The 22,560-nt window shown below is 40.6% G+C and overlaps 1 protein-coding gene across 4 annotated transcripts in view; it reads left to right on the top strand.

Moving 5' to 3' along the window:
* Fas1 (fasciclin 1 Fas1 domain-containing) overlaps positions 1-22,560 on the top strand; it is a 224,566-nt gene that overhangs the window by 188,587 nt on the left and 13,419 nt on the right. For 2 of the 4 annotated variants that reach the window (XM_029299477.2, XM_085480093.1), the window contains exons 8-10: positions 7,530-7,538; positions 19,899-20,141; positions 20,529-20,558. In XM_029299477.2, the coding sequence (XP_029155310.1) occupies positions 7,530-7,538; positions 19,899-20,141; positions 20,529-20,558 (282 nt within the window). The remainder of the gene's footprint in view (positions 1-7,529; positions 7,539-19,898; positions 20,142-20,528; positions 20,559-22,560) is intronic. The other 2 variants (XM_085480086.1, XM_029299478.2) reach the window with 2 other exon arrangements.

Raw genomic sequence — 22,560 nt, forward strand, 5'->3', positions numbered from 1 at the left:
GTGCTCGATAACCTTTAATTAAGAGATTATTTTTAGCTTGTTTTTATGAATTTTACCTTTTAGTATTTCCTCTAAATAATAAACCTCGTGAGAAGAGTTCACTGAGTTGCCCGAAGAGCGTAAAAGGAATTGTTCGGAACTTACAGTCTGGAAGTAATGAAACTAATTTAATATCAGTAATTATGGCACAATGAAGTATATCGATCACCTTGTATGTCGAATTACCGAGATCGAGCAATGATAAAAACAATTAACCAACCGCAGTATACCAATCGTAAGGCATTTTTAAGACACGTTTTATAAATTTATTAATTATTTTGCAATGCAGTGACGCTTAAATTTATCATTAAATATAATAAAATTCAACTTTCAAGAAAATTAAGATAAATTAAATGCGACAATAAAATATTTAACATTAAAAAATAATCAGAGAGGAATCAGAAAAATATTAAGATACATTTAATTTCAATACTGCCAAATAAATCATTTATTTGAAACTAATAATATTGATTTGATATGAAAAACATTTATTTGTGATATAAGAAAATCCTTTTCAGAACAAATAAATATTTATTTATTTCAAATAAATAATTCATTTGGCAGTATTGAACTAAATATGTATTAATGTAATCATTTTTTTCAGTGTACGAAAAAATGCATATTTATCGAAAACAAACGTGTATTTTTCACAACATTTACAACTCTAATATTTTTTTAATTCGTAAACAAGACACACATGTTTCTCTAATGTTATTTTCGCCGAACGTCTAACTACCGTAATAACAGAAATGTCTCCGCCGATCGTTCACGATGTACCGTGAAAATACGAAAGTAAGAGAGCCGTCGATCTGTTGTGCCTCGCAAAGTTTCCCTCGCGTTCCGCGGAAGAAGAAAATCAGCGGAAATCTCAGGGAAAAAAAAACAACGCGAGAAGCAGTACCATAGCGAAGTTGATCGTTTATGAGCGCGTGCTACACGACCGACAACTTTTCCCCGGCGCGGCATTAAATCTTTAAGCTCTCCCTCGCGTTTTCCCGAAAAAGGAACTGCACTCGAAAGGAGAAAAACGCGCTTCCTAGGTGTCGGAAAGTTTTACGTTGCCGGACGCGTTTGCGGTCACCGCAAACCTTCCCACGAGCGTTTGCTATAACGCGAAGATTCAACTTTAACCATTTCAGCTAAGCAAGTAACTCTCTCTCTCTTTTCCTGGCTTATGAAATACGTGGGAAAAAAGTACGGCCACTAAATCTTCATATTTGTTTCGCTTATGACTATCTAAACTCTCTTAAAAAAATAATCTTTTATTTTTAAGAATTACAATCTCGCTGTACCTGTCGAATTCTTTGCAGAACAAAATAATAGATGCACGATACTGTCACGTTTCAATTGTCATGAAATTATTAAATTTCGTTAAATCAACGACTGTCGTTATCGTTCGCTTGTCGTGTCGATGTTGTCGTAGATTTTGAATACTCGCAATAATTGCACGCGAAAACGATTTTATTCGCGAAAGATACTCTTCTCGACGCGTCGAAGCGTTCTTCGGGATGTTAAGATCGCAACTTCGACGTCGCAAATAATTTCATTTCTCTTGTGCAGCTGAACAAAGGGAATCGCGTTGTAAACGCTGGCGAAAAGCTCGCTATGCACTTTGAGATTACCAGCGCGAAGCGGCGCTGTCGCTCGGGGGAGATGGGTCTTTAAGGATTCGCGTGGAACGGAATTCTCCTTTAAGAGAATGCGACGCCGTGGCGTTTTCGCGGGAGAGGCAGTCGGCGAAATTCCACGGAGAGTGTAAGAGCTTAGTAACCGTAATTCTCGGAGAGGAGGGAAACGCTGATCGGAAATTATGCAGAACAATTCGTCGAATCCGGGCATTCGAATCCCGGACTTCGATTCCCGAGGCTTCGAGACTGGCGGCCCAGTCTCTCTCCTCCTGATCGCCTTTTGCGTCACTTCCGCGCCGCAAATCTTCCATTCGCGATATCTATTCGCGAACCAAGAATTTTCTCATCGAAAAATTGAAATAGAACGAGACCGCTGATGGATATCGATCTCCCTCGCGAAAGTGCCATATTCAATGTATACTATACATCGGTATCTATCGTGTCGCAGGCTGCATCTTCGCCGCATCCAGGATATCCGAATATCCAGAAAATGTTATACACCGTAGCGTGAGAATCCGTCGAGCATCAATCGAGACTCCATCCAATATTTTACAGATGGTAAAATGATCAAATGAATGGAAAGAATTCTCCCTCTCTCTCTCTTTCTCTCTCTCTTTCTCTCTTCGTAGAACTTGAAGAAACTCTATAAAAATTTGCACAAATAAAGTTGCGGAGGATTTGCAAGAAACTTATAAAATCGAACTTTGTTAAATATTGAATTTTCAAAGCCTGAATGACGTAGATCGTTCAATAAAACTTCCGAAATTGAAACCTCATCCGAGACGTGTGGATAATCTTGTCAAGCTTGAATATTCAAGATGTCAGCGTTCCCTGATTTTTTCCTCGTCCGCTTCCTCAGTTCGCCTCCTCAGCATAAGTTGTGGAAATTTCCACGTGCGATCGCACGTCCCTCGCAGCGTTAATTCGGCGGTTAAAGATTTCACCATCGCGGCGAAGCGTGTGCGGGCGGTTTCAGTATGGGCTTCCGGTACAGCGATTCACTTCAAAACGGCCTACTTGCTCGCTCACGGCAGGGCTCAGGTACCGTACTTGCTCATTGAATTATTGCGCTCCCATGGTTGCGCGCACGGTTAGTGCATGAGATCAGTTTAGTTTGTAGCGAACGAGCGTAAACGTCGAGCAAAAGCTACGCGACGGATTATCGTATATAGCTCGAACGCTGACGAGAGAGAATCAGATTTAAGGACACAATTACATCGAATTCGCGCGGAGTTGGCACGGCAAAAAAAGTTTTGTAAAAGCGAAAGTGGTTATCCCTCTTTCCCGCGTAAAACGTTACCGCGGAAATATAATTGCGTTAAAGCCGATGTAACGATTCGCAAATGTCACGAGAGGGATCAGTAATATTGTAAAGTCGCGAACTTTTAAGGGTTGAAAAATCGTCATCTCGAAGAATGTTAAAAAACGATGAGAATTCGAGAAATGTAGGTACATATCAGAGAGTCTCGTCGCGTTCCCCACAAATTCACAAAGTTTCCGAATCTCTCTCTCGCTTCTCGACGACCATCGAAATAGAATCATTATTGTTACCCCAGAAATATAATTGCCTATGCAAATTGCATCCGCGTAATATTCCGTTGAGGCAATCGAAGTCTATATCGGGACTATAAGCGGTGGCGTTATCGATTTGTAATGCCTGCGGCATTACATTCCGTTAAGTGTTCCATTCTGGCGACGCACCCCCAACCCCTTCTCTTTTCACCGACCTGCCAACTCGCCGAGCTGTCAGCGACCGCTGCCGAAAGTGGGTCGCACAGCTGTCGGGTCTCTCGGTCCGCAAAATTCGCCAAGAAAACGGTTCCGACGCGACGTCTGGACCGTGAATAATAACGATTCGACATGCGGAGGAAGATACGGAGGATGTACATAACATAGTCGGGAAAACGCACGGCAGCTCCGAGTCACTTGTCGCGTACGAAATTCGCCAGGGTAGAGTCGCAGCCTCAGCACGATCGTGCGGAAAATTCGCTGAACGAACGTGTACTCGCCTTAGTGTAATCCCCCGTGCAATTTCGTATCCTCCATCCGGGATCGAATAACGCACGCGCGATAACGTCGCGAAAATTATTCCGCTCGGCAAAACGATTCTTCCGGGAAATGACGGAATTGTTTTCCTAATCTCCGCGAAGCGTACATAATTTTCCGTGGCGAAAGATTGCGAGTACTTACTTATTTTTTCCTCTTGCGAGTAGAAATAAAACGAAAATATGAAAGCAACGAATTCTGCCAATACAATTCAAATTAATTATCCGCAACATATATAATATATTCGAGATCATAAAACGCACGCGAATGTACGCGTCATTTCATTTTTATGTCGCAGAATCGTTTTTTATACATCTTCGTGAAATGAAGGTAATTTTTTGTGGCAAAACCGCAGATATATAGTAGCTATAATACCTTTTTTTCGCGAATAAACATTAAAACAAAATTAAAACATCATGAATCATATATCCTGTTAAAATACGATGGAAAGAAGTTAATGCATTTCTAAAATGCGGTGCGACACACATTCTGATCGCGGAAATGTTAAAAAATTCGGACGATACATCTCGGCGCGTGATGGGGCAGATTTTCGCGACTGGAGCGGTGATCGCCGAAATGGACCACAAAGCGTTATTGATGAAAGAGAAAGTAATGGAAAATTGATTGGGTTTGATGACAGCCAGGTGTGAACATAAACGATTCCGGAGCCGCACAGTTATTATTTGATTCGACTAGATCGAAGTTTAAAACGCACATGCCAATCGCGCACGATTAAGTACCGCGTATTTTTTTTTTGTGCAATAACTATTACTCGTTCATTCGTCATACCTGCTCACTCGACAACGAAGATTGCCGGAATTTGATTGCATTCCACACGTTAATATCAACTAATGCTTGCAAATATAATGCATAATCAAATAACTGATACGATAGAAATTTTATCGTGCTATGCAAACTTTTAGATAACTAAATATATATCGTAAAAAAGCAACAAAAAAAATCTCTTGACACAAAGTGAACAAAAATCATGTTACAACGCGTGAACAAAGAAAATATTGATTTGGCGTCAAAATGTTTTACATTTTTTTTTTTTTCGAAAAAATGGCAAAATATTTGTCGGAAAATTCAGAATGGTATTTTGACGCGATCAACAAGGACCATCGATTTTACTTTTGACGTGACCGTCGTCGACGAGAGATCGGTTAAAAATATATAACATAAAAGTTGTCGTGCGTTCGACACAACACGCGCCGATACAGAGAGGGCGATCCTTTAGCGTATTATTGTTTAATCCGACCGCGCATGAAATCGAATTACATCTACTGAATGTATCGTACCTATGTGTGTTCCACGCCATTTCACGACGAGAGGATTAAAAGCCAAACGATGTCGAACGATCGATACGGGCAGGGGTAAAATCGATGTTTGCGTAATGTACGCGCTAATTGGCCGCTGGTTGGCATAGAAAATAGGCGTCCCAAATATGCAAATGATGCAAGATGAAAAACTTGACGAGGCGAGAATTTTATCCGGCAAAGTTACTCCGCTAAAAAAATCCTCAATTATTGCAGGTATCAAAATTTGCATATTAAAATATATTTAAAAAAATGATTTATCAAGAAGAAATAATTTAATTAAAATAATAAACAATAAATCTCTCTCTCGATTCGTATATTTCGCGAACCGTCAGATATTTCGAACGTTTTAATATCGGAGAGCGTGCACTCGAAAATCTTACTCCGGGCCGCATTATTAGAGCTATGGATTTGAAACCACGTGTGCAGGGATCGGGGATGCATCCGGGGAGCTGAGTAGCATTTCAAACGGAATAACACCGTCTCGCTGTGTGGCGCGTTTCGCGCGTAATTCCCCTGAAAAGTTAAATCGGAACGTCCCGTGTGTGCATATTATATGCAGTGTACGGTGCATCTGACACACGAGATGCGCGCCGCCGAGAACGCGTCTACGCGCGGCTGTGACAATCGAGGCGCGGCCCCGGTTGACATTTTCGCGTTTTCCCCGGTCCTCGTGTCGTAATTAATTATCGGTTCACCGCGACGAAAATAGACAGCCGCGCGCACACTCGAGCGGAATTTTGCGCGCATACGTTGACGGTCGGCGTGAATTCTGTCTTCGCCAGAAATTAGAAATCGACGTGCAATTTCACGCGCGTCGACGTCAGCTGACTCCGACTCGTTTTCCCCGAATGCGTTTTACATATCAACGAAAATAAATTCATTAAGCGTGATGGTTATTGTGGAGTTTATTAGGAAAAAGAATTTTTAATCGAGGAGTTTCGGAGCAATCATGTATGCGCTTAACTCCAATCGAAAACCAAGATCACGTTCTTGCAGTCGATAAATATGCATATAAAATTCGTCTATATTTTTATATTAACACTGCAACAGACTGTACAAATTGCGTATATGAGGTACGATTTTATGGGGGGATCGTAAAACATCTGAAGATATGCCTTACGATGGGTACTCATCCACGGAGATCGCATTTTTACAGTATATTACCATCAATACTGCACCTTATACTCATATCTCACATTTCACCGGCTACGCGATTACGTCTGTCACTATGTGATACTCGAGCTAGAATCGCGATTAGATAGACTTATATATAGTATTGTATATAAAATACCTATATCTACGATTTAGATAATCTCAAGGATTATATTCCTCAGATGATATTGATAGATGTATTTATTTAATTAATTAATTCACACATTAATTTAATTAATTTCACGCATATGTACATTATGCGCGATATATAGATAATTAAATTGCGTGAATTAATTAATTAAATAAATAAATCTATCTAAATATCTATCAGTATCCTCTGAAGGACAATAATCCTTGGGATTACGAGCACATTTTCTGCATTGCGCGCTTTTATCGAGCCAGAAATCAAATCGCAAAGCCTGTGAAAATATGCGACAACATATCGTATTGACGTAATTAAGCCCGGACAATCGCTAATTAGCGATGAGTTTATCGCGTGTTTATCGTATTCGACTATGATATATAATCATCATCGGACAATACGATAACGTCTGACGATTTCGGCACGTCTACTCGAAATTACGCCAATACTTGCGGCTGAGTATAACCGAGGGAAATTGTGCAATAAATATTTGCATGCAAACAACGACGTGCGTCGGGAGTTAATTGGCTACGGCGTTCAATAATAAGTTATATTGCCAGAACGTTAATAATAAAATTCGATTGTTCAAATCGAGAACGGACGTTGCACTCGATTCGTAAATACTTTATAATTGTATTACGATAGTTGAAGTATAACTTTGAGTAAGTTTCTAATCTGTGTGCTATACATATACATGTAAAATTTAGTACCTCTTTTTTTCTTTTTTTAGCAGCGTCGAAAGATTAAACGCACTTTGCTCCGCGAAAGTTTCTCTCGGTTATAAAACCAAATACTTTTGTATATAGAACTTCCATGCCCTAATTTACAGGATGATCATTAAAAGTCAGAAAATTTTACATCTAGAACATTAGTTATTTAATTGCAACATTTTATTCAACAATTCGTTACAGCTCGTTACTTTTCTTCGAGTTGATTTTTGCGACGTTTGTGTCATCCTGTAGCAAAAGTTCTTCCAGCACTCGATAGCACACGTTGGATCCATCGATCTACAGAAAGACACAGATAAGACTCTATCCACCCCTGTCAACTCACCACCCAGCCCACCCTCTTGGCAGGGAATTACATGCGAAACGCTTACCGTGTCTCTTACAGCGAACGACCTAATGACAAGTTTACCTTTCTCTGTTTTCTGTTCGCTTCTTATGTTATGGATCGACCCTGGTTTCCGGTTTCTCTGTGCAGTCCTTCAAGGTAATTCGCCACCAGCTTTTTCTCTACTTTCGCCTTAATCTCTATCTCTCTACTACATTCTGATACATCATTCAGATCATCGTTACTTCACTATGTCATCATAATTAATAATTAGACGACAGATTTGGTCTATTATTATAGACTTTATCTACATTTTTTATATTTAATTTTGAAAGTTCTCTTTGGTCAACAGTTGACTCGGAAAAAAATGCCATGATATTTTTGATAAAAATATAACGATAGAAGAAAAAAATAAATGTTTCGAGTTCTGCATTGTAAACAATAAATTAAAAAATTATCTTTTTATGGTGACATATATACATATATACATCATACATACATCATTCACACAAACATTTCGAATTCTTATTTTTGGCTCTTTTTCTATCACTTTTTGTGTTGTTTGTTTCTTTCAACATTTCTCTATCTTTCTTCATAAGCACATTCACAGTCTTTTTAATAGTTTTGTTTCTTCATGTGCCTCTTCTCGTGCGCCGCCATATCTCCTCGCTCATCGTCGTTACCTTTCACTGCGTGCCGATGTGCAATCTTATTGGCGAAGACATTTCCGGGATCGATGTAACGAAATAGGTAGAATCGCCTCGAAAAAGCGGAGAACGTTGCTCTTCCTCTCTCGGATCCTTGGCTGCCTGTTATCTCGGATCGTTCCGTACGAAAGCCCTTACTCATCTTCCCGGTGGAAGATGAAGCCGGTCAAATTTTTTGCCGTCTGTGCGCGCGCGCGCGCACATCCTAAAGAGGAAGAGCGCACCTTCACGTTCCATCGATCCCGGGTTTGCGAGCAACGTCGCCCATAAATGCGGACACCGGCGCGCATTACACGACGTCGCCGAGCTATGCAAACTATGAACCACCGTGAGAGCTTAACGTGCGCCTTTTCCGCATCCGTCCATGCACACACGGTAGAGAAGCAGCACGAGCGAGCAAAGAGCGAGAGTAGCGTGCGCGCGCGCATGCTGCAAGGAGCGACGAAAGGAAGAAACAAAAAAAAAATGAAAAAATAATGAAGAGCAGTACGCATATATATATACGCGCGCGCACGCACTCGTGCGCATTCGCGAGCGTAGAGCGGCCGCTGACTTTGCATTTTGTACTTGGTGTTTTTTATGCGTCCTATTGCCTCTCTTTTTCAGCACTCTTCCACAAGCTCTCCTATCTCTCTTTCTCCCCAACCCGCTTATCCTCGTCCTCCTCACGCTTGACGCGCTCAGTGAAAAACGTGCTTTTTTTCTCTTTTTTTTTGCACACACTATGCCGCTCAGCGCGATTTTTGAAGCCTTTTCCCCGGGACTGTACCACCCCCGCCGCTATTTATGATGCAAATCGAAGCAAACCCCTTCCTTCTTCCTCCTCTTTTTTTGTGGTGCAGCTTTGCACCGGCCGATTGACGAATCCTATCTGAAAATCGGGTCGTTGAACCCTCGACTTCTATGCGTCCATCTGATGAGCGCTTAGAAGCGTAAGCACTTGTATAGGTGAATTTACTCACAGGGCGGATGCCTGACAGCTTTGGCGGAGATTTTCACATCTTTGGTAATATTGAGATGTCGATTATAGATGTAGATCGATATCTGTGAGCCTTTCAATTTTTTTTATTGGATTCTTTAAAAATTTAAACTTGATAAAAATATTGAAATATTTGCAGAAAAACAAGAATTTTATTACAATTAAAATTCTTGAAATGATTTATAGAGATAACATTAATTAAATAGCTAATGGAAAATTTGATGTTCTTGAGTAAGTATTTACACAACTCTATTTATTATCCAATTATTCCAATTACAATATTCACAATTCCAATTCCAATATGTTTATATATTTTCTATATATTTTTATTGAGTTCTTCGAAATGTTTTTCCTTTCGTTCATTCAGAATAAAAAGCAATAAAATTATAAAGATTTTTAAAAAATAGTCGATAATAAAGCAAGAAATATCTTTATTGTATCTTGCCACGATAAAGTTCAAGAATTTCTTAGAAATACAATTTGTCTTTATAAATATAATTTATTATTGTAAGTTTTTCTTATATTTCTTATGTTCGTTTTTAACGGAAACGAATATCCAATCTTGTTGCCTAGCCAAAAATTGAATTTTGCCAACTTTGCAGCTTGCCAAGCTGAAATTACGCGAAGATATTGCTCAATCGCTTTTTATATATAATTTGATGGGCCAATAATTTTGGTTAACGTTCAAATGCGGGTCATCGTAAGTTTTACAATTAAAAACAATAAAATATAAGGCTAACGAGGAGGAGCTGGAGGAATGGCAGCAATTTTGATGCGCGTATCTCAACTTGTAATTGCGGCAAAACACATTTATATTTGAGTTTGTTACACAGTATATTCCATAATTGTGCGCTTTACCAAAACCAGAAATACCGAAAACCAATCTAAAAATAATGACATCGCTGCAACATTAAGGCATTATTAATGAAATGTGCGACAATTTAATTGAAAATAAAGAATGCAGCAATAAAATTTTAAACTCTAATTAATTGCAATTGTTTTAACACGATTTTCTCATATCTATATTATTAATTATTTATTATATATGATATTGAAGAAATTAAATTTTTATCACGAGATATCGATTGCACGTTCAGTCTTCAATTTATTCAGCAAAAAAGCGCACAACTTATGTAATATATATATCTTGTATAAAGTAAATATTTTATTTCCCTTAGAAAAATGTATTTACTCGATACGTATCAAGTTAACCGAAAGCAGCCTCTTTTTTAACGAATACCGTGTATTATCGATCGTCATATTCTCGCGGATAATCATTTCGGAATATACCAAGCCACCTCTAACCGTTTCCTAACCGAAGATCCAAAGGGAGCAAATCGCGCCCTGCACTCGATCGCACTCGAAATGCACGCACGCTACGAGCATCACAGAGAGAAGTTCTGGTTTAATTTCCTCATAGAAACGCATGCCTGATAGACTGATATGTATAACGGATGTTAATGAGGACATAGTCGGGACACATAAACACACACACATACATAGATACACACATATATTTACGCACGCACGGAGATATACACATGTACACAGATATATACACAGATATATATATGACATTTTTGCATGTCAGCAATTTCTGTCGATAGAATCCTAGTTCACTGTCGCGCATATATATAGTCGAGAAATGATATCAAGTGGACATTGCGAAAGGAACTCTTGATTTTCGACTCACGCAAACTTTGCTTTGTGTCAAATGCTCACAGACTAAAAGAATTCGCAGAATCCAAGATTCTCGGATCTTCTTGAAAGCTTCGGCATTCGTATTCTCGTATTTCGAGATTTCTGAGTTTCTCCGTTCCCGGGGAGTTGAGTGATTGTCTGCCACCCGAAACAAGGATCCTTCCAGATTCATTACTCAACACGCGGTCGTTCGCCATTTACAATCCTAAGGAAAGGAAGCTCGGGTTTCCGACGCGCCGCGCGAAAGAAGCGGAAAGTCTTGGGGAAATGAAATATGCCGTTGCGAAAAAAAGTCCGCGAAAAGCTCTCTCTCTCTCTCTCTCTCTCTCTTTTTCTTCTCGCGAGTTTTCCATGGCGAAGACAAGGCGCGCGCCAAACAAGCGTCGTAAATTTCAGGTCTCTCCTCGAGAGAATCGTACCTCATCGAGAGAGGGAATGCAAGAGCGAGGTGCCTTCTTGCAGCCGCGTGTCGACAGTGGCTTTATCTCGGAAGAAAGGCGTCCGGTCAAATGTAAGAAAGTTCGCGAGAAGTTCCGGAACGTTCTTCGTAGTATCTTCGTGACGGAAGCGGAATCGCGGTGATATCTGCTTGGACTTTTTTAAAAGTCGCGGACATTAACTCGCGAAATTATACTCGCATTTTCGATACTGCTTGTTCGCACAAAGATGACACAACTGAAGATCACGCAGTCGAAAAAGTCAGATTTATTATTATTATTTTAGACAATTGAGTTTATTCGATCAATATCTAATTTATTGGTTGCAAAATGAATTTTACGCGTTATTTTTATTCTAATTTTGAGATTTCGACCGAAATTGAAATTTATATGAATGGTGGTGTAAACACGCGCCATTAAATCGAGATGCTTGTTAAATAGAATAACGTATCGCATTTCGGTGACATAAACGCTCGGAAATCGGCCGCATCATTAATAACTTTATTCACGATCAATCACATAGTCAATCTAGAGCTCGTTCTCGTTTTTACCGTAGCTGCATGTCGCGCTCGGAATAATGAACATCGATACTAATGACGTGTTAATAATCCGGAAAACGAAAACGCTGATGTAAATATACTCGCGGGCTTCGAAAAGCTATTTTTCTCCTAGGAAAAACACTCGTGACACATTAGTCACTTTTAATATTAAATGACGCTTAAGTCGTTGAATCTCTTTTTATTTAACCTCATGCTATTATCCTGGAACATGACTTTACACTTTTGTCGTTTAATCATCCAGATTTTATATGAACGCGAGAAAAACTAATCTTCAGTCGTTGTCCCTCTTAACGATAAAAGAGTCCTATGCAGAATTGCTTAACTCTTAATCGAAGAATACAATTCCAGGTTTGTTCTGGTGAAAACAGAAATTATCTCGCATTTTTCGACGTATCTTCGACGCGATGGAAAATCTCGAGAAGAAATCCGTGCTCGAGAAAGAGAGAGAGAGAACATCTCATCGCAAATATAATCGACTGTCAAATCGTAAGGCAATCATTTGGACGAAAGTAGTAAAAGATACCGCGGGGGTGTAACTTTTACGAGATTCTTATAAACTTAAGGGGACGTTCGCGTCTCTCTTCTCTTCTACGTCGCTCTCGACTGTAAATTTTCAACGCTCGGCGTTATACGACGAACTTACTCCTTACGTTCTTATCAGACCGTCGATCGATGGGCGCGCACGCGTGCGATTGGATCTCGTAAATCGATGTAACCCTGCCACAAGCCGCGCTGACCCCCAACGTGGGTCTAATAATGTACAGGGGGTTGGAAGGAGGGAGGAAGGCTACCGTGATATATCGAGTTTAGATTTCTAACGCGCGAGATCGAGTGGGATTTAGGGAGGATCTGCTCTCTCCCCGTTCGGCGTTGCGGCGACGATAAAGGATTTACGAGCGGAATTTTGTTCCCCCGTCGTTGTAATGGCTTTTCCTGATGAAGATTGAATTCGGGGGCCTCTTTCGCCGGATACATTCCGTTGCCTTCATTTATTTCCCTTTTTTTGCATTCGACATAATTTTGAGATTTGTACGGTAATCATTTATTATGGGCCCCTTTCGATTTATCGGGAATTTAGTTAGAGGGAAGTTTAAAGGGGATGAACGTTTGGAAGCGAGACAAGACGTATGACATGTACGTCTCGTCATTCTTCCGTGTTCCGACTGATTGATGACTTGGGAACAGCGCTCGTATACGAATTACGTTAGCTGCCGCCTATGAATAAGAGAATGCACCGTTTTCTCTCATTTTGCAAGGAAGATTAATAACACGCGAATTCAATTGATGTATACAGGGTGTCCGGTAACTAACGGACCAATGATTAAGGATGGATTCTCTGGCCAATTTGGAGACTATTTTTTCTTAGCAAAAATGTTGAGAAGTCAATAATTTTCGAGTTATAAGCGATTGAAAAAAAATGGGTTTTTTTGAAAACTAAACGTTTTGGAGTTAAAAGTCTAACGTAATTACATTCTTCAGTTAATTTCAGGTAGAGTTTACTATAATAAAATTTTAATTTGAGGCTTAGTTATAAAGATACATAATGACAAATATTGGAAAGTTGTAAAAAATGATGACCTTTTTCGATATTTTTGCTGAGGAAAAATCGTTCCCAAATTGACCAAAGAATCCACTTGTAATCGTTGGTCCGTTAGTTACCGGACATCCTGTATATTAATGTACATAATTGTGTAACTATTGGCGTGTATACGATTAAAGCTGAATATCCACGCTTTTTAATACAATCGTTCCATCTTCTCGCTGTAAGAGATTTTCATTCACTTTTTTTTCTTCGGTATCGCCACGCTTTGTAAATAGCGTCGACTTTCAGTCGCGGCAAAGTGCAGAAACTTTCCTCCGCGACGAAGATGATCTCGTTGTTTTTCGCCGAGAGCACTTTTCGCGCAACACTCTTGCTCGCTCGAGGGAACTTAGTGCTACGGATGCGCTGTAAAAATTTCATTTCCGAAGTGTATTATGCGGCGCGCGCGCGATTACGCGATAGACGCTCATGTAAGGACCATTTTACGATTACGACGACTGCAACGCGCGCGCTCTCTCTTTACGACGGAACGTTTTTGATTACGGACCCAGCCGCCGCGGCTGAAATCTTCCTTGTAAAAAAGGATCGAATCAGTATTTAGCGACAGAGTACGTTGCACTGCACGTTGCACTGCTAGAATTGATTAGTCCTATGAATGTCGCATGATATGCTGTCGAATAATCGAGAGAGCACCGATATATATACACGACTTGTATACACATGTCAACCAAGTTTTGCACCACCTTCCTACGTCGTTACGAAGGATTTATTATCCCGAGAAGCGAAGAATATAACGAGAAAGATTACGCATTCAGATCCGTGACGGTAGATGATTGATACAAGTCCAAGATTTTTGGAAAATGATTTTTAAGCGACCTTTGTCGCGAAGAAGATCATAGAGGAGAAGAAAAGAGAGCTCTCGAAAGCCGAAGATATAGAGCTTAGGGTAAAAAAAAACGAAGAATCTCACGTCGTTATATTTATAGACAACGTCGCGCGGTTACTTCGTCGTATGCGATACCGAAGATTTATAAGTGAAGTGGGGCAAAACTTTCTTCAACATGTGTATAAAGGTATATATGTATAAGCTGGAGAAGCACCGCGTTTCTCCCATGATTCTCACAGATCATGATACGGACCTCGCGACATTCACATAACGGCATAACCGCGATCTCACGTGACATATCTCTATATCAGTGCATTCGATATCATGAACGCTGTTACCATTCATCACTCTTTTCTGAATCATCTCATCATCTCGCCTAATCTATATAGTCGTTCCCGGGACGCTCCGGGAAAGACACGTATCAGTCGTGGGAGAATAATACAATATGTCAAATAATGTATTAAATAATCTCTAGTTAATTTGTTTCTTCAGCAAACACATAATCGAGACCTTAATTGCTGCGAGCCATTCGAAAAGAATGAAAATTAAAGAGCCTCGCGGTATTTAAGCGCTTTTTTTCAAATTAAATTCTTGCTAAAGAAAGGTCTAGACGTTGCCGTGTGAAAATTCCTCGGGAAAATAACTCCCGCCGCTGATATACACGTCTCTCTTGGGACGAGCCCACGATTATAATTAATGCATAGTTTAACTTTTATAAAATTAAAAATACAGACTTTCCCTCACACACGAACACGTGTGGAATTTTTTTCAATCCAGTATATATTTGAACTCGCGGATTTCCCGGATATCTCGTCCGGATTTGGGGGATCGCGGTTTGCGAAAATATTTGTTTTAATCCGAGCTCTTTTGTTCCTCTCGCGCGTCCAACCCGAGGGGAATAACGCAACCGCGAATCATTCGAGAGAGAACGTTTCTTGATAGAAATCCTCGGGGACTCGTAGATCGTAATTAAGCGGGCGCCATCGAAATTTTCCGCGGGCGCGAATCTCGGCGAACGACATCGTCGTCGTCGTCGTCGTCGTCGTCGTCTTGCCATTATTCACGATGAGTATCGCGGGCTTGCGGCGGCATAGTCGGCGATATCGTCGTTTTCATGCGAAATGACGTTTATCGTAATTACCCGTCCCGGTGCATTGAGCGCAGTAAATTTCCACGGTTCTCTATTAATTACCTCCTGATAATCTCGGTCTGTAATTTACAATACGCCGGAGGACCCTCCATCGAAAAATCGCGCGTCGCCATCGATTCAACCGTACGACCGGCTTAATTAATCGCGGTTGCAAATGACTGATTAACCCTTGTAATCGGTGACTAATTAACTCTGCGTAGCGGGTCAACGAGAAAAATATAACTCGGTCTTACTCGATCAATTTACAAGCGATATTAATTCGCCATCGGATATATATCGACGTGATAGCGGTAAAAAATCGCGATGGCGCGATCAATCTTTCTTGCTGACGGAGAACGTGCGCCTCGAACTGTTTCACGTCCTCGGGAGAAACGAGCAAAAGACGGGGAATCGATTTTTCTTTCAGAGAGGACACGCGGAGCTCCGGAATAAAAAAGGAGTCTCGCGCCTGATCTCTTTCTCTCTCTCTCTGTCTGTCTGTCTGTCTGTCTGTCTGTATATTGTTAAAGTCGAGAGCGCGATCGCCTTCTTTTTCGTTTTCTTTTAATTCCTATTTTTTTCTTGATCAATTGTGTACATGTGTTTACTATTCTTATATTGATTCAATGATGTTATTCTGTGGTGCTTTGCATGTCTCTATTGGACTCTGCATGTCGTATAGGGCATCGTAAGTACTTATTAAATGAACTCGTCATAAGACTACGAAAAAAAAATACACACGACACTTTTCAGACGCCAATCTCGTCGCCGGAGAGCCACGTGTATCCGCGAATCCATGGATCCACGGATGCTGGGATTCCTACTTGGAATCTTGAAACAACTCCTTGTGGATCTTTGGACTCGCGGGTCGTTTAAAATCCCTGGATGTTCAGACTCTACTAAGGCAAAGATCCTCGAAATCTCGAATCCTCGGATCCTGGGATCGCCGAATCTCCCGATCCGTGGTTTTAGACGATCGAGATCGAAGATGCCTTGGATTCTATAACATTCGGGGATGCTCGCGCGGATCGTCTGATCCTTGAATATTTAGATTTTTGTACACAAGTAGTAAAATCCAGGATCGTCTCCACGACGACGTCTGGCCATTTACATGAAAATACGATCGAGGAATCTCGTTCCGCTGAATTCTGCTCTAGTACGTCATATAAGTTTCTGTAAAATAAATTTAATATTGCCGCGTTAAAAGCAGGAGGGTGAAAAATAAAAGGGAAAAGAAACGATAATGAGAGAACAAGATAGAGCATCTAGTCTAATCAAAGTGAAGAAAGTATACCGGTAGGACAAAGGCATAAAAAGAGAAATAGGTAAATAAGAAATGTAAGATCCCGATAATAAAATCCCAAAAGACTCGGAATCTCTATTCTTAATCTGTTGATCCGCGAAACCTCAATTAACTAAATAAAATCCTTAGAATAATTAAAGATCCACCAAGATATCTTAAAGGATCACCGAAAATCTCGACTACGTGGTTCTCGAGACAGTTTCGTGTTTCAAGATGTATTTCTGCTGCAGAAACGGAAACTTTGCCGACACGTATACAACTTCACGGCTCGATGCTCTGAATACAAAAGAACGTAGCCGGGCGAGAGGTTGAGAAAAACAGAGGAACGAACCTTCGCCGATCGATACGATTTCAAGTTGCGGAAGAGAACTTCTCTTCCTTCCCTCTTAATCTTCCGTCGCGCAGGGCGAGCCTCGTGACGCTGCGCGTCTCTCGCCCTCTTATATTTTTATTCATTTATCCCGATATAGAGGAAACCCTAGCAGTAGCGATGTATCGTTATAAAACTCTTCGTCCTTTTTTTTTTTCGTTCGTTTGGACAGATAGCTCGGCTAACGATCGCCGATCGACTTCCGCCACTGTCTTCCGACTCTGTCCGTCTTCTCCCTCGTATTTTCTTCATCTTTCTTTTCTACTCCCGTGTCAATATTTCTTTCCCGCAACACCTTCAGATGTCTACTTGATCCCCCTTTTCGTTACGTCTCGGCCTTCCCATCGGCCTCACGAACCTGCAAAAGAGAGATTAACGAGGAAGAGGAGCAAAAAAGAACGCGAAAGGGAGAATGGGGAGGAAAGCGAAATAAATGGGTGGAGGTAGGAGAGACGGAAAAGAGAGGGATTTGTGCCACGAGGGAAATGCCCGATGGCATTCGGCGGGAAGGAGGAGAAATGACTTCCGCGGATTTTTCCTCGCACGAAGGCCGATGTTGATTCCGGAAATATATAAACTCCCCGTTCCTTTACTGATATTACCTGACCAGCGCGTCGAGAATCGTGTAATTTTGCGGTTATTACAAAACACGTCGAGACAAAGAAAGGCGACCATTTTTTCGTGGCAATCTTAAATTTTCTTTTTGCTGTATTCTTGCTTCCTTAATGTCAAAATATATTACAATAAGCATTTTTGTGCTTTTACGTCAAATTAGAATTTTATATCTGCTGTCTCACAAGGTGGTACAGAAAAATCCGACAAGATTACTCCTCTCTTCCACCATTTCTATATATGTAGATCAAAAATATCCAAAAGTAATTTCCCGGATAATCGGATTTCGAGTATTCTATTGGTTTCTCGAACGATTCCATCTCTATTTTGCGTCGAAAGTCCTTCTCTTTTCTGCTCTTCTGATCATTCTCTCGCATTAAGCCCGTCTATGAACACCGAGAGCCACATCGAAGCTACGTTGTGAATGGCTAACTGACGTCCCGTTAATTATCTTTTCGTTTTTTCCCGTGGTATAATTCGATCCGACTGGGAGTTGTACGAGGAAACGGAAAACTGTTCATTCTTTCGTATTGTTTTCATCCATCTCTCAAAGTTTTTTAGATCTTTATGTGTTCTTTTCTATGATATCTCGTAAACTATATGTTTTTTTATGAGAAAAACATTGGATTTTTCATGCTTGTTCTCAACGAGATCTTTAAATAGACGGTATTTTTTTTATCTTTTAACTATTTTCCCCGAAAATTATACGCATGTTTAAATTTACAAGATTTTTAAAATATCTCTCGTTTGCCATATAATGGAAAAGTTAGTTTCCAGTCGAGGCTTGTCAAAAGAGCGCATTGTAATTTAGAATAGGAAATATAATTGTCAAATTGTGTGTGTTGCATTTACGATATATTTTTATGTTCTTAAGATAAGTTTAGAATACATGTTAAAGCAATTTTATTACATTGTGCAAAAACAAAAATGAACTTCGCGAAAAGAATATTCTAATATTATGTGACATGTTATTTTACATTTCTGATATAGGATGCTGATATATTATTTCAGTATATCTTTATTGACTTTGATGTGGGCTCGGTGTTGATATGTCGCGCTTGTCGGTTTTTATATCACTCGGTTTCTTATACGGCATTATCGAAAAATCACGCGACATATGTGTCAAAATTGAGTAAATTCAGTTATTTGCGTAATTTAGTTATTTTTGCGTTTTTGCAATATCAAGAATTCTGATTAAATTATACACCGCTGTGTTTCTCCTCCCTTCCACTCTATATCTTGATCACAGAATTACATTGAAAATTATTTACCTTCTTCAGTCTCTACGAGATAGTTTCCGTAATTTAATCGCGTCGTATGATTTTCCTCCATACAAGAAGTACAATTGGCACTCCGAGTAATTGGGACGAGGGACGTGGATTATATGTGTGTCACGTAATGTTGCCACTTCCGTGAACTACCAACGGTCACATCCCAGTCACGCTTTCTTTTCCCTTATACCTTGTCTTCTCCCCATAAGTAATTCATTTCGTCTGCTCCTCGCGGCGCGAGTTACACGAAGCTGCAAGTTCGTTACGCTAGTCTAATTGCGACTGTTCCGTTTTCGTGGCTGACTCTCTGAATTTCAAGTATTTTTCATTCTAAGCGATCCTCTGGGAATCTCTTAACGTTCTTTCAGACGCGGCAATTGTTGTCTCCGTACAAAGAATTTTCTTTCTTTTTTTCAGATTTTACGCGCACGAATTTCCTTTCAGATTTCGTCGAATCGATCGAACTCTTGTAAGTTTTTTAAGCAACGAGAATTTCAAACAACCTACAGCTAGTTCGCAAATAGCTGGCGATCAAATATATACCAGAATCAATTTAAGGGAATTCATAGAAAACGAGGACGTAATGGAAATTCCGAGAGAGAGAGAGCCTTACTTCGTGGAACTTGGCGCCGCGCGTTGACTCGTATTAACTTACCCTTCGACTTCTCCCTTTCCAGCTTTTCTTATTTTTGTCGCTTTCCGTGTTTTCTCTGTAGAGAGTTAATGGCGTCTGGATTCGGCTTCATGTAAAATTCCGTTACGCGAAAAGGCGAAATTCCTTCCGATTAACGCGTAATGGAACGTTGATGACTTTGAGTCGAGGTTGGACGCCATCGATTCGTCCCCTTCATCCTTAACAAGTAATCTGGACGTTATTTCCCCGTTTTTGTTTCTCTTACGTTTTTTCTCGCTTTTTGAATTTCTGTCTTTTTTCCCAGTCCTCGAAACACAGCACCTCGCGAAATCGAGGCGCGGCGAGCACCGCGTGACCGATCTACAGAAATCTTTTCTCTCCGTGTAGGAAAAGGAGGACGGGCCGGTGTTCAGATTTTACGAAGCCATCCGCGACTACGGGGAGGATATGATGAGCACCATCAGTCACCTGCGTGCCGTCACTCTCTTCGCGCCTAGCAACGAGGCGCTGGAGGAGCCTGGCGTGAAACAGATTATGCAGGACAGGAAACGCATCAAGGAGATCCTCAAGCTGCACTACGTCAAGGATAAACTACCCCTCGAGTCCATCAAGAATAAGAGCGTCAACCAAGTAAGTCTCGTCGTTTTTTTCCCTCGCATTAAATACGCGATGATAAAAACTGTGTGATACGAATTAATCGAGATTCATGTTGCGAAATTACATTCGCATTTCGAATGAAATATCGTTGGCGAAATATTTTAATTTCACCTGTCACTGCATGCCATTGTTATTTACAGGTTCTAATAAGATAGCGTACCATGACAAGTTGTAAGATTCATCTGATATTGCGAGTTTCATTTCAAAATTTTAACGTTGATATATGTCGCTTCTTACCTTTGAAGAGAATCTTTCTCTTACGTCTCTTATTATTATAATGCGATCAAGGCATATTCATATTCATATTCACTCACGTGGATTATTAACTCGATTGATTAACTCAACGTTTCTTTTGCAAAGATACCGTTGAGCGGGAAGTCAACCCTCGGGGTAATTATAGATTCATACTGCTTTCAGTGTTTTTTCCGTAAATTGTTCACAGACTCTCCCCTTTCTCTGTCTATGCATCCATTTGCACTGTCCGCTTTTATGCGTTTTTCGATGTTGAGCGTATTACGAGCGCGAAACGAATGCGAGCTAACATTTCCAGCACTAACACGCCGCGCTAGGCATTCGGCAATCGATAGCGTCAATAAATCTCGTCTCGCCAATAGCTTTAGTAATCGAACGCCAAAGAGATTTCTATTCTTGCCGCGATACACGATATACGAGGTGACCGAAAAGTCGCGTATTAAAAATGCGCGGATCGAAATTTCGCGGCCTAGAATATGTGAATTATTTTATTTTAATGATATATTCGTGAGATCTTCTTTTCTACGGGACAAATATCTAAAAAGAAAAAAAAAACGAATAAATATATGCACTGACGTCTAACGTGGCTGACTTTTCCGTCACCCCGTATACCGGGAATTGCACGATTCGAATGAAATTGCAGGAAGGTTCGACAGCCTCGCGGAATGGATTTCTATCGTTTCGTCGGCAACACGATGTAACGATAATTGCGTATTTTTGCGAAAAGCCGAGGAGTTTTCCCGACGAGGACGAAAGCGAGCCTCACCTGGGCGCGGGCGATAAGGTAACTCGGCTTCCTCGGATTAAGTGGATTGGAAGATAAAAAGTTCCATGGGTTAAAGTAGGGGACGGCCTGACGTCATAACTGCACGCCGGGGCTGTTCCGCTCTTAAACTTTGCTCAAAGTCGACCGGTTCGTTTTCGCACTTTTCGAGGCTCATTATCATCCAATCAGCATGACGGAACTTTTCGTCGGGAATAACAAAAAACTCTGGCAATTTTCCGCCACGGCCCTTCGCATATTTTTACAGCGTCTTCTCTCGGAGGCGTGAAATCGCAAACTCTTTTTATTCAAGATTTTTATATATTTTTATTTGCACACCTCGTCGCTAATTATTTGTCTCACAAGTTTATGAATTTTTCGAACGATTTATTTCGTCGTTCCCTTCACGCCGAGACATTTTACAGATGAGATATCGCAATGTGCAATACGCCGTTATCCTCTCTATCAATCATACTCGTCATTTTCCACGCGAGAGTCGAGAGAGCGTCTCGTTAACGCACGCGAGAACTCAATTATGACAAGAAACCGGCAAATATCGTAATCGCGCGAAGCGTCGAGAAAATCAACAGAGTGACGGCGTAATCGCTCACGCGCATCACTTTTCACGGGACGATTTATTATATTAATCTTACCGTTATTAGCGCGACATCCTTCCGTATCAGGGCGATTCCCGCGCTTAATGGCGAAATATTCGTCAAGTCAAATATACAACACGCGATATATACGCTCACCCCCGGTACGCAATTATTATTTCTGAAAAGATTGACGGATATAGGCGTTGGAATAATTCTCGCGCAAAACCGACAAAATTCCTTCTAAATCTACACTCGAAATGGATTCGAGCAAGTTTATTGGCTTTGCAACATTGTTTGCACAGATTTGCCCGTGCGTTATCTATATACGCACTGTCGAATTTATAGGGTGCCGTTGATACGCGCACGTCTCGCAAATCCGCGGTGAAAAATCATACCCGGCCGATTGCGCGGGAAAAAAGCAAGAGGGATGAAACAAAAAGTAGGGAGAGAATCCCGTGGAAAATCGCGTCACATGAATGCTCGGTCGGAAAATACCGCGCCGACGCGACGTGGCATGGAAATTCCGCCGCGCGTTCTCTCGATTGCAATTTTCAAACAAACGAACGTAATATCGGATATATTAATCCGGATATATTAATTCGCGCCGCTAATATTCGCGCAATACTGTGAAAGAGAGGAGACGGCACAGCTACGAACTCAATTGGAAGCAGCTTTTAATTTTTTATAATCGAAATTTTTCCTCAAAAGATTATCCTCGAATTAATCCAAGACATTGTTATCAAGATTAATTGAATTTAATAATTAAATCTCGCGTAAATGG

This window comes from Nylanderia fulva, unplaced genomic scaffold, assembly GCF_048542155.1.
Source record: "Nylanderia fulva isolate GAGA-0341 unplaced genomic scaffold, ASM4854215v1 Scaffold1, whole genome shotgun sequence".
Classification (NCBI taxonomy): Eukaryota; Metazoa; Arthropoda; class Insecta; order Hymenoptera; family Formicidae; genus Nylanderia; species Nylanderia fulva.